Genomic DNA, 16,128 nt, shown 5'->3' with positions numbered 1-16,128 from the left:
TATCCAGGTCTGCCTGCAGCTGTTCCCTGCCCTCCGGCGTGTCCACTTCTCCCCATAGCTTTGTGTCATCTGCAAACTTGGACAGAGTACATTTCACTCCCACATCCAAGTCGCTGATGAAGACATTAAAGAGTATCGGTCCAAGGACCGAACCCTGCGGGACCCCACTGCCCACACCCTTCCAGGTCGAGACCGACCCATCTACCACGATTCTTTGGGTGCGACCCTCTAGCCAATTCGCCACCCACCGGACTGTGCAGTCATCCACATCACAGCCTCTTAATTTGTTCACCAGTATGGGATGGGATACCGTATCGAAGGCCTTCCTGAAGTCCAGGTATACGACATCCACCCCTCTTCCTGTGTCCAGGCGTTTCGTAACCTGGTCATAGAAAGAGACTAGGTTGGTCAGGCACGATCTGCCCGCCACAAACCCATGCTGGTTTCCCCTCAGCATAATTTGTCCTGCCGGGCTCTCACAAATGTGAGCCTTGATAATTTTTTCAAATACTTTACCAAGGATGGAGGTGAGACTGACCGGCCTATAGTTGCCTGGGTCCTCCTTCCTCCCCTTTTTGAAAATGGGGACCACGTTAGCCCTTTTCCAGTCCTCCGGGACTTGGCCCGTGCGCCACGAGCATTCAAATATTCCCACCAGTGGCTCTGCAATGACGTCGGCCAGTGCCTTCAGCACCCTCGGATGGAGCCCATCCGGGCCTGCCGACTTAAAGGCATCCAGTTCTTCCAAGTGACTCTGCACCACCTCAGGATCTACGCATGGAAGTCTGGCGCCTTGCTGCTGCCTCTCTACAACCCCAGTGAGAGATTTGTCATGCCCCTCGCTTAGGAACACTGAGGCAAAGAACTCGTTGAGGAGTTCAGCCTTGTCCCCTCTATCTGTCACCAATTGCTTCTGCCCATTTAGCAGGGGTCCTATTCCTCCCTGGGCCTTCCTTTTACTCCCTATGTATCTAAAAAACAATTTCTTGTTGTCTTTTACTTGGGATGCCATCCTCAGCTCCATGGTAGCTTTGGCCCGCCTAACTGTCTCCCTACAAGCACGAGCAGAGGAGGTATATTCATCTTTAGTGATCTCACCCTGTTTCCATTTTTTATGTGCTCCCCTTTTGGCCCTTAGGCTGCCCTGGATTTCTCTGGTCAGCCATGGAAGCCTCCTGGCCCCTTTCCCTCTTTTGCCTCGCTCGGGGATCGTCTTGCTTTGTGCCCAAAGGATCGTTTCCTTTAGGCACAGCCACCCTTCTTGGGCACCCATCTCATCAAGACTCCTACTCTGCAGTGCTTCCTTGACTAATCGCCTGAGTGCAATGAGATCAGCTTTTCTAAAGTCTAGCACTTTCACCCTACTAGTTACCTTACCCACTCGCCGCCTTATGTTGAATTCTATCATAAGGTGATCACTGTCTCCCAGATAGCTACCGATCTGGAGGTCCCCTATCATGTCATCTCCCGTTGCCAATACCAGATCCAGTATGGCATTCCCCCTAGTGGGACCATACACCTCCTGTGTCAGGTGGAGGTCCTGTACACAAGTTAGAAACCTGCGTGAGCGATGGGACCTTGCTGTCTGCGTCTCCCAGCAGATGTCTGGGTAGTTTAGGTCCCCCATGACTACCGCCTCTTTAGCTTTTATGGTCTCCGAGAGTTGCCTCAGGAAGCCCGCATCTATTTCTTCCCCTTGGTGTGGGGGTCTGTAACAGACCCCTACCACCAAATCCCTTTCTCCTTGCCCCCCATGTAACCTAACCCACAATCCTTCTACTTCCTCAGCCTCAGATTCTGTCTTGATGAGGGTTGATGTATATTGCTCACTGACATAAAGTGCAACCCCCCCCCTTTCTTCCCCGACCTGTCCTTTCTGTACAATCTATAGCCCTCAATATGTACCGCCCAGTCATGGGATGAATCCCACCAGGTCTCTGTTAGCCCCACTAAGTCATAGGTGTTTAGTGCAAGCAGGAGCGCTAGTTCATCCTGCTTGTTCCCCATGCTCCTAGCATTAGTATATAGGCACTTGAGCCCTGCGACTGGCGCCTTTGCTGCCCCCCCGCTCCCAGTCCCATGGGGCCCATTGTTTCTTACCTTCTTGTTCCTTACCTGTTCTGTTGTGCTGGCCTCCCCATGGCTTTCAGGTTCCCAATGTTCTCCTTCTTCAGGCTGGGCTGTCCTTGTGGGTGCCACATGGTTTGGTGGTCCACAGTTACCCCTGCCCTCGTACTCCCCTCCCCCCGACGAGCCTAGTTTAAAGCCCGCCGGAGGAGATCCGCCAACCTAGAAGAAAACACACGCTTACCTTTGGGGGACAGGTGAAGCCCATCCCAGCTGAGCATGTCCCTCGTCGTGATGTGCGGGTCATGGTCCAGGAAGCCGAAGCCTGCCTCGAGACACCACTGCCGAAGCCGCCAGTTGGTCTCTCTGATGCAGTTCTCCTGCCGTCTTCCTCGTCCGGTCACTGGTAGGATGGAAGAGAAAACCACCTGGGCACCGAACTCCTTCAGCACGCCGCCCAGAGCACAGTAGTCCGCCATCAAGTGATCGGGGGTTCTCCTGGCCGCATCATTAGTACCCACATGGACTAGGACCATGGGGTAATAATCGGTGGGCTTGACCCTGGCCTGGATTACCTCCGTCACATCCCGAATCTTTGCTCCAGGGAGGCAGCATACCTCTCGTGCCGAGGGGTCCTGGCGACAGATAGGTCCTTCCGTACCTCTCAGGATGGAGTCTCCTATGACGAGCACTCGTCGCCTCCTCCTCTGGGTCATCGTGGATCTCTTGATCTGTTTGGGGTGTGAAGAACGTAGTGTTTCTTCTTGCCCAAGGGTGTCCTCCTCCCCTTCCATCTCCTGCAGGGTCGCCAGGGCCTCGTACCTGTTCACCAGTCGGACTGGAGAAGCTGGTACCGGTTCACTGCGTGCCGCTCCGGTCCTGGCTGTGACCGTCTGCCACTCTGCTGTGGAGGGTATTCCCCGGGGTGCTTCTTCCTTTGGTGCCTGGGCCTGCAGGGAAAGAAAATAACTATCAATTTCATCCTCCGCCTCCCTGATCCCCCTCAGCCTGCTAACCTCCTCCCGGAGCTCCCTCACCTGCGCCTCCAGGGCCCTAAGACGGGCACCTGCTGGACAGGTGTGGGGGCCCCCAATCTCTGCTCCCCCCGGCCCTGCTGGGGATACCCCACAGGCCAGGAGGTAGGGGGACACCGGCTCCCCCATGGGCTCGGTCTGGGTGGAGGCATCAGACCTGCCCCTGGTAGCCTTGTCCCCCTGGGCAGAGGCCCTAACAGTACTCCTCGTAGACACCATTCTACAAGCTGCTGTTTGTAGACCTGCGCAGTGTCTACGCCCTACCCCTACAGGAGTCCCACTCCTGGCCCTCCTGACCCGCCCTCCGGCGCGAACGCCTGCGCAAACGCCGGCGTGCTCCCACAGAGCTCGCCTGTTTGCGCGCTCTGTTCGCGCCGCGCGGCTCGGGAGCGCGGCTCCCTACCGGCTCAGCTATATGGGACCCGGGGGGCTTCCCCTCCGGATCCGGCTCAGCTGCGCCGGGTCCCTCCGCCCCACTTACCTTCAGGGGATCAGCTGCTGCTGCCCCCGCTGCTGATTCCTCTGTTGTTGCTGCTGCCGCCGCCACCTCCGGTCAGTTGGTTGGTAAGAAGGGCACACGTGCGTGCGGGACACACGTGTGCTGCCTCCTTTCCTTCCCGCTGCTGGTTCCCTAGTCTCTTTTTATGACCAGGTTACGAAACGCCTGGACACAGGAGGAGGGGTGGATGTCGTATACTTAGACTTCTGGAAGGCCTTCGATACGGTATCCCACCCCATACTGGTGAACAAGTTAAGAGGCTGTGACTTGGATGACTACACATTCCGGTGGGTGGCGAATTGGCTGGTGGGTCACACCCAGAGAGTCGTGGTAGATGGGTCGGTTTCGACCTGGAAGGGTGTGGGCAGTGGGGTCCCGCAGGGCTCGGTCCTTGGACCGGTACTCTTTAATGTCTTCATCAGTGACTTGGACGAGGGAGTGAAATGTACTCTGTCCAAGTTTGCAGATGACACAAAGCTATGGGGAGATGTGGACACGCCGGAGGGCAGGGAACAGCTGCAGGCAGACCTGGACAGCTTGGACAAGTGGGCAGAAAACAACAGAATGAAGTTCAACAAGGAGAAATGCAAAGCGCTGCACCTAGGGAGGAAAAATGTCCAGCACACCTACAGCCTAGGAAATGACCTGCTGGGTGGCACGGAAGTGGAAAGGGATCTTGGAGTCCTAGTGGACTCCAAGATGAACATGACTCGGCAGTGTGACGAAGCCATCAGAAAAGCCAATGGCACTTTATCGTGCATCAGCAGATGCATGACGAATAGGTCCAAGGAGGTGATACTTCCCCTCTATCGGGCACTGGTCAGACCACAGTTGGAGTACTGCGTGCAATTCTGGGCACCACACTTCAAGAAGGATGCGGATAACCTGGAGAGGGTCCAGAGAAGGGCCACTCGTATGGTCAAGGGCCTGCAGACCAAGCCCTACGAGGAGAGACTAGAGAAATTGCATCTTTTCAGCCTCTGCAAAAGAAGGTTGAGAGGCGACCTTGTGGCTGCCTATAAGTTCATCACGGGGGCACAGAAGGGAATTGGTGAGTATTTATTCACCAAGGCGCCCCCGGGGGTTACAAGAAACAATGGCCACAAGCTAGCAGGGAGCAGATTTAGATTGGACATTAGGAAGAACTTCTTCACAGTTCGAGTGGCCAAGGTCTGGAACGGGCTCCCAAGGGAGGTGGTGCTCTCCCCTACCCTGGGGGTCTTCAAGAGGAGGTTAGATGAGTATCTAGCTGGGGTCATCTAGACCCAGCACTCTTTTCTGCTTATGCAGGGGGTTGGACTCGATGATCTACTGAGGTCCCTTCCGACCCTAACATCTATGAATCTATGAAACAATTGCACTTTGGCACACTACTTAACGTGCTGTTTTTCTAGTATCTGTATGTATTGGTACTAGCAGGTGGCACATTAAACTCATTTAATGCACAATTGACACACACATGCAGACAGTGGCACTTCACAGCACATTAGTCTAACACGCAGTAAAGTATCTCATGCAGACATACCCACCATTCATTTCCATTTCTCCAAAAAGGAATAGGAGCAAACACGTTAATAATTCTAGTCAGACCATCAAGCAATGTTCTAGAGTCAGAAGTGAATATGGCTTCAAAATCCTTGAATATAAATGTGGATGGATTGCAAATGGATTGTTTCTCATTACTTATCTGCAGGCGGCTAACATCCACACCCTTGAGAGCTGCACTTTTCCCTGGCTTGAAAATGAAATACCTTGGAATATGTGGTTCAAATAAAAAAAAGTCACACTATTTCTGAAGCTTTTAAAAGTACCTTCCAAGAAATCTCTTCTTTAGCAAAAGAAATTCTAAGTCACTTCAATCTCTATGCCAGGAACAAAGGAAATGTAAATCTCAGACTCAGAACTCATCTGTCTTTTGTTTTGAAAAAGAAACATTGTTTACTTGTTCCATCATTCATTTCAATACCACATATGTTTTGTTTTCTCAAAAGAAAATAGACCATTTACAGGAAAAAAAGTGAAAGGCCCAATGTCAAATATTTGATTATATTTCAGTAAGGGGAAAACAAGTGTAACATAATTATAACTCACTCCTCAGAAGTTGCTTTAAATCAAATTAAATTTAAATATACACAGATACATTATTCCACATTCAAAAATCAGAGGCCAACTTACATAGCCTAGCTGAACTGAGCATGCAAGAATTTCAAGGGGTTTTTCACATGCTCATTGAGTATTATCTTTTATTTTACACAAAGCCAATCCTCAATTTAGTGCATATCACTAAAATCCCTTGAGAACATTCCGATTATGCTGGGGAACTACAAAATGTTTAGATTCATTATCTTGGCTGCAAACAAGAAATAAACGGAACCCTTTCAATTTATTACAAAAAACTGCATGATATAGTTCTTATCATAGAATATTTGATAGGAGTATAAAAATACAAGGTTCATGATTTCCTCCCTGCTGGGCAGTTTAATATTCTATTACCTGGAAATATCTGGTCAAAAGAGCAATCACAATTACTGACTAGTAAACATGCTCAAACAAGCTCATTCAGAGCATAACTCACATCCCAAATGTAAAACTTCAACAGTAATAAAAATTTGGACTTAGAAAGCTATATCATTAATTTCAAACTGTTATTTAGAACAGTTCCATTCCCAACCTCCAGAGAATAAAAGTACTCTATGGTGTACCTTACCACACATTTTCTAAATTAGTGTTATAGCTGCAGGCTTCAGCTATATGAGAATAGTTCATGTGGCTTTATAAATCCGAAACCCTAAACCAGTTTATTACTTCACTTATCAAAAATTACTTTATGTTCTTGATTAAAGAGCACCAACTCAAAGTACTCACTCAATTACACTCCTCATTTTTCATCAGCCAAGTTCAGTTTTCCCTTTACTTTGGTCATTTTATACAGACTGTTGTGACATTTAAGCCAGAAGTTGCAAACCTCCATCTACAAATAGAATATGTCCTGTAACATAAGGAGACTCTAGAAGAAAGATAACAGCTTGTGCAACTTCATGAGGCTCTCCAAATCTTCCAAGAGGAATAGTCTTTGTCATCTGTTCTTCTTTCAAATGGGCAGTCATAACTGTGCGAACAAAGCCTAAAAAAAAGAAATTTTTGAGGACATAATTAAATGCAAGTGTTAAAACAAAACCTGTAGAAGTCTATCATAGTAGGAGAGTTGAGAACACTTGAGCCCAAGGACAGCTCAATGTATATTTTTACATATACAGTATAAATACAATATGTGTATGTGTGTGTATGTGCTTACATGCACACATCTCCAGCTGCATTAAAGATTACCAATATACATTTGATAGGCCTTATATAATTAAGACTATACAGGCTTCCAATGACATAAGACTGTTTACAAAGAAAAACAGGCTAATATCAAAAGCAGATCCAATCAAAACCAATATTTATGAAACACACTGGTTTCTAGACTGAAATAATACCCCCTGTCCTCCTTTTTAAACAGTTTTTATTGAAATATTGAAGTATCATTTTCAAATAAAAATGTAGAGGTCATATTTCAGACTCCTTTTAAATTAAAATATGCTCATCTGATTCTGTAGGAATGATATCCTTTTCTACCTAATGAGAAATATGGAATAACAGAGTGAATTGTAAGTTTGTGTTACCGTTAGAAATGTAGACTAGATTTTACCACTCACTAAATGGAAAGTAAGCCCTATGCTGATGAAGTATAAAAGCATGTGCTTTTCTCCTCTTTATTCATGAGTCAGCTGGGACACGTCATGAGATACAAGAACTGAATGCTGTATCAGTGTACCTATTAGAGACATTTCTACTTCTGATCATGATATTTGGTTTTAAAATTCTCATATCAAGATTTATTCTTATATTCAATGATGACTCTGAAGTGCAATACTAACAAGCTGCACAATTCGAGATGCAAACTCAAAAGTGTTCTGCAGTCAGTAGGAATAAAATATCTTGTGGAACTTTTCCACAAAATGCTTCCTGGTCTGTCTCAGTCTATAAAACTGACAGTAAAATAGTTTTCAAATGCAATGGCCAAGGTACAAGATTAGAGACCATAACAGTCACCAAGTGTACCCATGGAATTGATGCCATTGCTTTTTAAAGAATTCAAGAATAGCTAGCGTACCTGGAGTATGAATGGGGTCTTCATTCATAAATGTGAATGGTGACCGATACATACTTTCATGTTTGAATCAGCGTAATAAAACAGGCCACTAGCTAAATGTTCCAAGTGAGTAAAAAGTTATTAGGACATTATATAGTCAGACTTCTTCTGAAATTGGTTTAGCACTCTCAGTAATAACAGAAGAAATGCTAGCATACATGTTATGAAATACTTTTCACATTAAAAGTATAATACTCTACCAAGTGTTACGAATAATCCAGGCAGGTACTATAGCATTTCTACAAAGAATAAAGAAAATGTCCATTTCATTTTTAAGATAATTAAATGTTACTTTTTTTCAACCCTCTTCTGTATTATCTACTTGATTTCAAGGAGCTAATTTATTTCCACGGAGACTCTTATTATACTAAAGGGACAGAAAGGATACCTATATGCTTGCTATGGAAAATCCTTAGTGACTCTACTGTTTTAAAAAAACATTTAATAATGCACATTACACTAGATAATCTAGGTAAAAACAGTTCTTTCTCTGTTTTCAGGAGAGGTAAGATTTCAAAAATGGGCTGCCAAAAGAGAGAACAGAGAAACCTGTCTCAAGACTTGTTTTTAAAAACTTAGAACTTGATACATTCAGGAGCAGGTATTTCTGACTGTGGAGGAGTCATTTAAGTAGCCAAACCTGAGGGAAGCTGACAGCATGGAGCAGAAAGCATGTTCCAGAGAAGCGGCCATGAGCTGAAATAGCAAAGTCAAGCAAAGGAGAGCTGGGGACCTTGTTCCCCGCTCAGCTGCATAAGCATGGAGCTGGGTGGGGAACAAACTGGGGACCTTGTCCCCTGCCCAGTTCCGCACTCACAGAGCTGAGCAGGGAACAAGCTCAGCAGCCTGTTCCACACCCAGCTTCATGCTCACAGAGCTGAATGGTGAACAAGATCCCCAGCTTGTTCCACATCCTCCATCCCGCAGGCAGGGCAGGAGCTGGGATCTGTCCTGGTCAGAAGCAGGTCCCAGCCTCATTCCCCATGCCCCAAGCTAGCTGCTAATCTGGCTCAGCTGGGACCTGCCCCTACCCTGCAGCTCTTTCCAAATACTGTGCCTTGATCACTCAATCGAGACATGGGCCTGAGACCTGCTCCAGACCAGGACAGATCTCAGCCTCCACCTCACCTGTTCCCCACTCACCTCTGCAAGCATGAAGCTGGGAAGGGAACAAGCTGGGGAGCCTGTTCACTGCTCAACTCCAAGAGCAGAGAGCTGGGTGAGGAACAATCTGCCAGCTGGTTCCCTGCTCAGCTTTGCAAGCACGGAGCTGGGCAGGAAAAAAGCTCCCCAGCTTATTCCCTACCCAACTCTGTGCTCACAGAGTTGAGGGGGGAACAAGCTCCCCAACATGTTCCCCACCCAGCTCCACAGTCACAGGGCCAGCGTTGGGAGATCCTTACCTCCCATCACCAGTTCTGCAGCCACAGGACCGGCATTGGAAAATCCTTATCTCCCAGCACCAGCTCTGGGACCACAGGTCCCGTGCCAGGAGACCCTTCATCTCCCAGCACCAACTCCACAACTGCAGAGCTGGTGCTAGGAGATAAGGGGTCTCCCAACACCAGTCTCGCAACCACAGAGCTGGCACTGGGAGATAATGATTTCCCAGCCTCCGCTCCCCAGTTACAATCTCGGAGCAGGGAACTGGGACCACCCTGCTGCCGGGGCAGTGGGACAAAGTTCCTGCCCAGGATACAGTGGCAGAGCCTGCCCTGACAGCAGGTAGCTCCCGGGGACAAGGAGAAATCTCTCACCTCATGGTGAATGACTGACCAGGAGCAGATCTGCTCCCAATCAGTTGACTACATGAGTGCTAATGCACAGTTACTAATCAAAACTAATTACTCGCAATTAGCAAGGTTTACTGAGGAGTAAGCATGTGCACATGTAGACACACATGCTTACCGCGCAGTTAAGCATCTTGTGTAGACATGCTCACTGTATACATTGTCTCCTCTCCTATTTAAGACTGAATTTGATTTAAAAAAAAAAAAAAAAAAACTACATACAAGTGGAAGACATCTAAGGAATGATCTGCACTGAAAAGACCTACTGTATACAGAAATTCTTCCTCACACAGTACTTCTTAGAATTTTTTTTTACATTTAGATTAGTCCACAAAAGCAGAGAGAGGGTAAGAAAACAAAATTGAATTAGATACTCAAGTGGAAAAAATATTTATCTCAAAGTTTATCTTTGATGTAAAAACTGACTGAGCAGGAAAGGTTGGAGTGTCGACGTAGCTGAGATCATCCAGGAAATGTACTATAGGCAAGATCTTTTCTGTTGTATCTTTTATTGGACTAACTATATAGTTAAAAATGCCTTTGGACACAAAGGCCAAAAGAACTAGGATTATTTAGCCTAGTTCTTGGGTTTGGTTACAGTCTTCAAATTACTTGAAGGCTGATTATACAGAGAAAAGTTTATCTCCATTCTCTTTGGCTGTAGGGGACAGGACTAGAAGCAATGACCTCAAGCTGCAGCAGGGAAAATTTAGGCTAAAGATTAGGAGGAACTTTCTATGAGGGTGGTCAAGCACTGAAACAGGGTACATAGAGAAGTTGTGGAATCTCCATCCTTGGAAATTTTCAAAAGCAGGTTAGACAGTCACACGGCAGAGATAGTTTAGTTAGGGATGATCTGTCTTGAGGAGGAAGCTGGACCAGATGACCTTTTGCTTTCTGGCTCTACTTTCCTTCCATTTTATTCTTGAGATTCAGGAAGGATGCAGGCACAGGTTTATAAACAGAAACAGACATTTTCAGAGTGTTTTCTTAGGAAAACATAACTATGTAAAATATATTGTTTTTAATAAAAAAGTAACTGAAGATCTGCTATCCACTAGTATCTTAGTGTGCATTTGTAGCTAGTCTTTTGTTTTTAGAGTATAGTAAGCATACAGTATTTCACTGCATTCTAGGCCTGCTGATCAGTAACTAAAGTAATCAAAAGTCACATTCAGAAGTTTAGTAACTTAATCATAAACTAACCTGGAGCAACCATGTTGACTCGAATTTTCTTTCTTGCTACTTCTTTAGCAAGAGAGCGTGAAAATCCAACTAATCCTGCTTTACTGGCACTGTATACACTCTGACCAGAATTGCCCTTGAGTCCAACAATACTTCCTGAAATAAAGAAAGGAGCAAAAGGAGACCAAATGACAGGTTAATTAAATTCTTTATAGCAGATGTATTGTACTGGTTCTAAATATTGGCATTTCAATTAAGATTAAACATAAACCAATGAAAATCAGCTTGAGAACTGCATGTTAACTTACCAGTGAGGGCAGTGATGAGGACATTAGTCTTCCCTGAACTATGAGAAATCAATTCATATATGCAAACACATATAAATATGCACGAGCACTTTATAACAAGAGATCTGAAGCACAACTGTTTGACTATCATCACCCCTGGACCAACAAGAAATCCCATACATCTCTATCATGATTCCAATTACAAGCACCTTACAAAAAAACAACAACTTGGTAGTTTTGGTTGTAGAAACAGTTTATACAACTTGATGAAGTTCTCAGAAAAAATGTTTTACAATAAAAACTTATTATGTACTACTGACATGGGCTGAGGCTACATTCAGAGGCTGCTAGAAAAGTTACAAAAGGGAAAACATGCTCACAAGGGAAAGACTAAAATGAATGTTCTAGTAGTTCAACAAGAATAATAAAATGCACAATTACTTGCAAGTTCAAAATGTGCAGGATTGAGAATTATGACTGGAAATAAAAACCTAAGGCACAAATGAAAACAGGAATACTTTTTCAGGTTTTCATAAGAAGGCACATTTTACTTCTGGATTTTAATGGGACTCTGCCAACCTGAAACTTAGTCAAATTTTTAAAGAAAAATGTAAAGCATTACATCTGCCATTAAATCTTCCTGCTAATTTTCTGATGTTACCATATTTTCTTGCATATTACATGCCCACAAATAAGACATGCAAGTTGTTTTTTGGGGAAAAAGTCCCAGAGTCAAGGTACACTCTATGACTTGAAATAAGTCTTCCTGAAAACACAGAGGGCACATCTCCATGATCAGGAACCTGCATTTCCTCTGAGACAAATAGCAGTGGCCCTGCATGTGCACGCTGGTGCATGGCAAATTGCCCTGGGTCGGGTACGGGATGCTGGGACCAGCAACTGGGCTGGCCCCAGCAGCCTTACTTGTGGTCCTGGGAGCCTCACACAGCTGCAGTGGTGGCGAGCTGGGCACAGAGAGCCTGGCTGGCTGCTGCAGCATGGTTCTGGCCAGCCAGGCTCCAGTTTTGGGTGGCACACACTGCAGGCCATGCCACCTTTTTTCCAGCAGCTTTTTTAGATATGTGGATTTCCCAGTATCTAATTTTGCCATCACGCTGCAAATATGCAGCTCTGCAAATGGATCCATATGTGCTGTGCATGTTTTACAGACTCTCAAAACAGCTTTGAGGCCCTGCAAACCGCACGTTCCCACTTGTGTGGACACGGCCAGAGTGTTCAGGAAGTGTGGCATCCCAGGAGAAAGTTTGTGTAAGGCCACAAGAACTTTATGTGACAAGACTTCAAAAAGGTTGAGCCTCACACCCTTTCAAGAGTAGCAACAAGACTGTCACTACTTTGCTGTAAATAGTTCTTTACATAAATTCCCATAAATAAATCATGATGTAGCCTCATCATGAGACTGCATGCAGCTCACTCACCCTCAGCCAAAAGTTACTGCCTCATCCACAGCTCTAAGAGTTGGCACTGGATGCTTCCCATGCTGCTTACTGCCCCAGAGAGAAGCGGCAACCAATTTAGCACAGTGTCTGCTTGCTTCTTTCCTCCCTTCTTTGATTCCAGGGAAGAAAAAACAGCTTCTCTATTTAAGACATGCACCCCAATTTTGGGAGGGGAAAGACTGAATGTCACATACAAGTGAATATGGTAAAAATGTTTTAGTTTTTTTTAAATAATTTTTGCCCCACACAGAGAAATGTATTATGTTTGTTCTACACACCTTTTTAAAAGCAACTGTACACTGACAGAAAAAATAAATTAATTTCACTACACTGCTTATCATTTCCTTCAAATATATAAGTTTTTGCATTCTTACTTACTAGGTTTACCTTTTAACGTGAAATTTTATAGACCAAGACAGTTTCTGTGACTGTTCAGATCTTTTGTGTCTTTACTTTTAAGACCTTTTGAGATACCCGAAGCACTACAGATACAACATCTGTTCAGGCCTTTAGTTTTCTGTGCCCCAAAATATCTTGAATATAATTAGCTACCTTCAACTCGCGTACGGTGACAACTCACCTATGTTAACAATAGCACCTCCTTGCCGTTGAATCATGCTTCTCACAGCAGCTTTGCAAGTCAACATTGTACCCAAGAGGTTGGTGTGAATTTGAGATATCATGTCTTCGGTCTTAGTTCTCAATAATAAGCCATCTCTGCCAAAAAAGGAAACTGTCAGTGACTACTCCCAACTGATACCATCCACCCCTGATGAAATTTCAATGACTAAAATGGAGTTGTTTCAGAGGTGAATTTGGTCCTGCATGTACCACCAGTACAGCTCTTGATAACGTTGCAAGAATTACTCACAATTATAAAAAATTATGATCCATACTTGCGAACAATATCCAAACACAGAAGGCTGCCAAAAATAATTTCAAGAGAATTAGTTTACCTTGGGCTCCAAAGAAAAGCTACAGAAACAACTAATTATATCTTCTTCTATTGAAGTTTCACTTCCTTTGAAAATAAAATATCTGCAAACATTACCAGTATTTTCAGATACACTTCAATTCATTCTTAATTGATATAAACACCAGGTTTATTAAATTTTCAATTGCTCTTTAATATTTAGTACCTTTCAAGAAAAATGCATGATCTACAGTTATTTACAATATAAAGCTAACCTGTTGATCCCAGCTGCATTAACCAAGTAATTAATAGGACCTAAATTCCTCTCCATCTCTTCAAATGTATTTTGGACATCTTGTTCTTTGGCTACATCACAGCTAAGTGCCAGGTGACCTGCTGTATTGAAATAAAATAACATCACAGTGATGATAAATGATCTTGTATCATTTATAAATGCTCTTAAGAATTAAAAAAAACTCAATAGTAAGAACAGATGTTCTCCAAGTAGCTGACTAATTACTCCAAACATACGTTGAGTTGTATTTCTGTCTCTTTTCAAGTTTGGAGGTCAGTATGGGGTAAAGTGGTCCAAGGTCTTGGCTGGCTAGAAGCCAAAAACTGCTGAGTTTTAATGCCAACCCTGTCACCAACTTACATGACCTCACACAGTTCCCTTCGTCTCAGTTACTCATCTGTAAAATAGGGCCTGTAACACATACTTATCTTTCCCATAGGAGTGATGCAAATATTATTTAATGTTTGTTAGCACTTCCTTTTTCAAAGTGCTCTGAGATGTACAACATTATTATTATAAATATTAAAGCTATAGAGAGAAAGAGAAGCAGATGGCTCTTGTATACAGTTTGGAATTCACATACTTTGGGTTACTTTCAAGTCCCAAAATCTTTTTTTCTTTCCAATCAATACTTAAGTGGCCAACTGTCCCAAATTTCTAGGACAATCCCAAATTTTACAGTTGTGCCCAAGTGTCCCTGAGGACTTCCAGTTTAATCCCAACATTTAAAAACTGGTCCCAGATCAGTAGCAGAGGTAACACTAGATCAGGGCTGTCCAACTTCAGAGCAGCCAAGGTCACCGGGCCTAGGACAAAGACCACAGGTTGCAAGCCATAGGCTCCCCAGAATCTCTACTGCATGCCCCCTCTTCCCTTACTGCCATATAAGCCCCCATCACTGCCACCAACCCACGGATAGGGTCCCCCCCATACCTCTACTGCTGCTGTATAAGCTCCCCTGCTTCCACCACCGTAAGGGTGAGGGCCTCCCTCCTGCTGCTGCTACTATTATACGGGTAAGCCCCTCCACTTCTGCTACGAAAGCAGCACAAATTCCCCCTCGAGCTCCCAAGCTGTCTCTGTCATGTGGGCTGCAAGCTATCATGCTGCCCTGCCCCAGAAACCCTGGCTGCTACCACTACAGAGGCTTAAGCAATGGAAGGAATGGTGGCCACGCAGGGAGCCCATGGCCCATTCATTAACCCCTCGTAGGCTGCATCTGGCCCATGGGTCACCAACTGAATAGGACTGCAGTAGGTTACTGCAAATTATGAAACTGCACGGGCCCAAATTGGTCAGGGGCTCCATTGCTTGAGCAATTGTGTACAACAAGCAGCAAGGTTGTGATAACCTAAAGAGGGAGTGTCTCATGAAGAGCACAGCTGGGCAGCAGCATGGGAAGGCTGCACCTTGAGAGACAACGTGAGGAAAGCTGTGCTGGGCCCTAACAGGAAAGGAGCCCACAAGCCCTGCACAGGGTGAGTGTGCACTGAGCAGGAGGAACTGGAGGAAGACAGGTCTGGTCCACCTGCGTATGGGGTTAAAGGAGGTGGGACACAGGCCGCAGAGAGCCAGAGCAGACACCTGGTTCGTGGTGGGGAAAGGCAGGGTTTAGAGGACACTAGAACTCTACTTACCTAGAGGGAGGCATCATGTAGAAAGCCAGGACAAGGCTCTCCCCATTGCCTGGTGGGGTATATGGGTACTGGCCAGGGTGACTGCCTAAGCCAGCAGCCCAGACCCTGTGCCCGCTGTGTCAGGGGCTGCAGATCAGGGGGAGAGAAGTGCATTGCAGAAACGCCAGTGAGAGAGCGATGCTGGCAGCGTGACACCTGAAGCAAACACAGAGGGACCCAAAGCAAAGAGGTCCTGCCCATGCTCCAGTGAGAAGGGCAAAGAAGTGGCTATTCCTCTCAAGGCATTGCCCCAGGCTGTTAAGTGTGCAGAGAGCCATCACATTGGGGCTGCGTGTGCTCAACCACCCAGGCGACAGCGATCATCGCCTGCTGGAATTCACCATCCAGTGCAAGGTGGCAAAAGCCTGCAGCAAAGCAGCAGACCTGGACTTCGGGAGGGTGGACTTCAATGAGGTAAGAATAGTCGGAGAGGTACTGAGGTCCTGGAGGGGAGTGGAGGCGGATCTCCAAGAAGAGTGGTCGTTCCTTAAGGAAATGATCCTCCAAGCCCAAAGGGAGGTAATCCCAACACGGAGCAAAGGGGGCAAGAGGGCACAAAAGCCCCCATGGCTCACCAAAAGCACACGGGAACGTCTCCTAGCTAAAAGGGAGGCGTACACCTAATGGAAGGGAGGGGCCATCACCAGGGAGGACTACCTCAGTTGCTTGGGGCTGCAGAGGGGCGGTCAGGAAGGCCAAGGTGGAGATGGGACTGGGAGCTACCCGG

General features: G+C 45.8%; 1 protein-coding gene across 3 annotated transcripts in view; it reads right to left on the bottom strand.

Moving 5' to 3' along the window:
- Positions 1 to 5,632: 5,632 nt before the first annotated feature.
- CBR4 (carbonyl reductase 4) overlaps positions 5,633 to 16,128 on the bottom strand; it is a 33,249-nt gene continuing 22,753 nt past the window's right edge. For all 3 annotated transcript variants that reach the window (XM_019481411.2, XM_019481410.2, XM_006275351.4), the window contains exons 3-6: positions 13,706 to 13,826; positions 13,098 to 13,234; positions 10,792 to 10,926; positions 5,633 to 6,724 (exon numbers count right to left, since the gene is read on the bottom strand). In XM_019481411.2, the coding sequence (XP_019336956.1) occupies positions 6,546 to 6,724; positions 10,792 to 10,926; positions 13,098 to 13,234; positions 13,706 to 13,826 (572 nt within the window). In that variant the 3' untranslated portion in view covers positions 5,633 to 6,545. The remainder of the gene's footprint in view (positions 6,725 to 10,791; positions 10,927 to 13,097; positions 13,235 to 13,705; positions 13,827 to 16,128) is intronic.

This window comes from Alligator mississippiensis, chromosome 2 (genome assembly GCF_030867095.1).
Source record: "Alligator mississippiensis isolate rAllMis1 chromosome 2, rAllMis1, whole genome shotgun sequence".
NCBI classification, from domain to species: domain Eukaryota; kingdom Metazoa; phylum Chordata; order Crocodylia; family Alligatoridae; genus Alligator; species Alligator mississippiensis.
The sequence above is the reverse complement of the archived record's forward strand: the minus strand, read 5'-3'. Positions and strand labels throughout refer to the sequence as shown.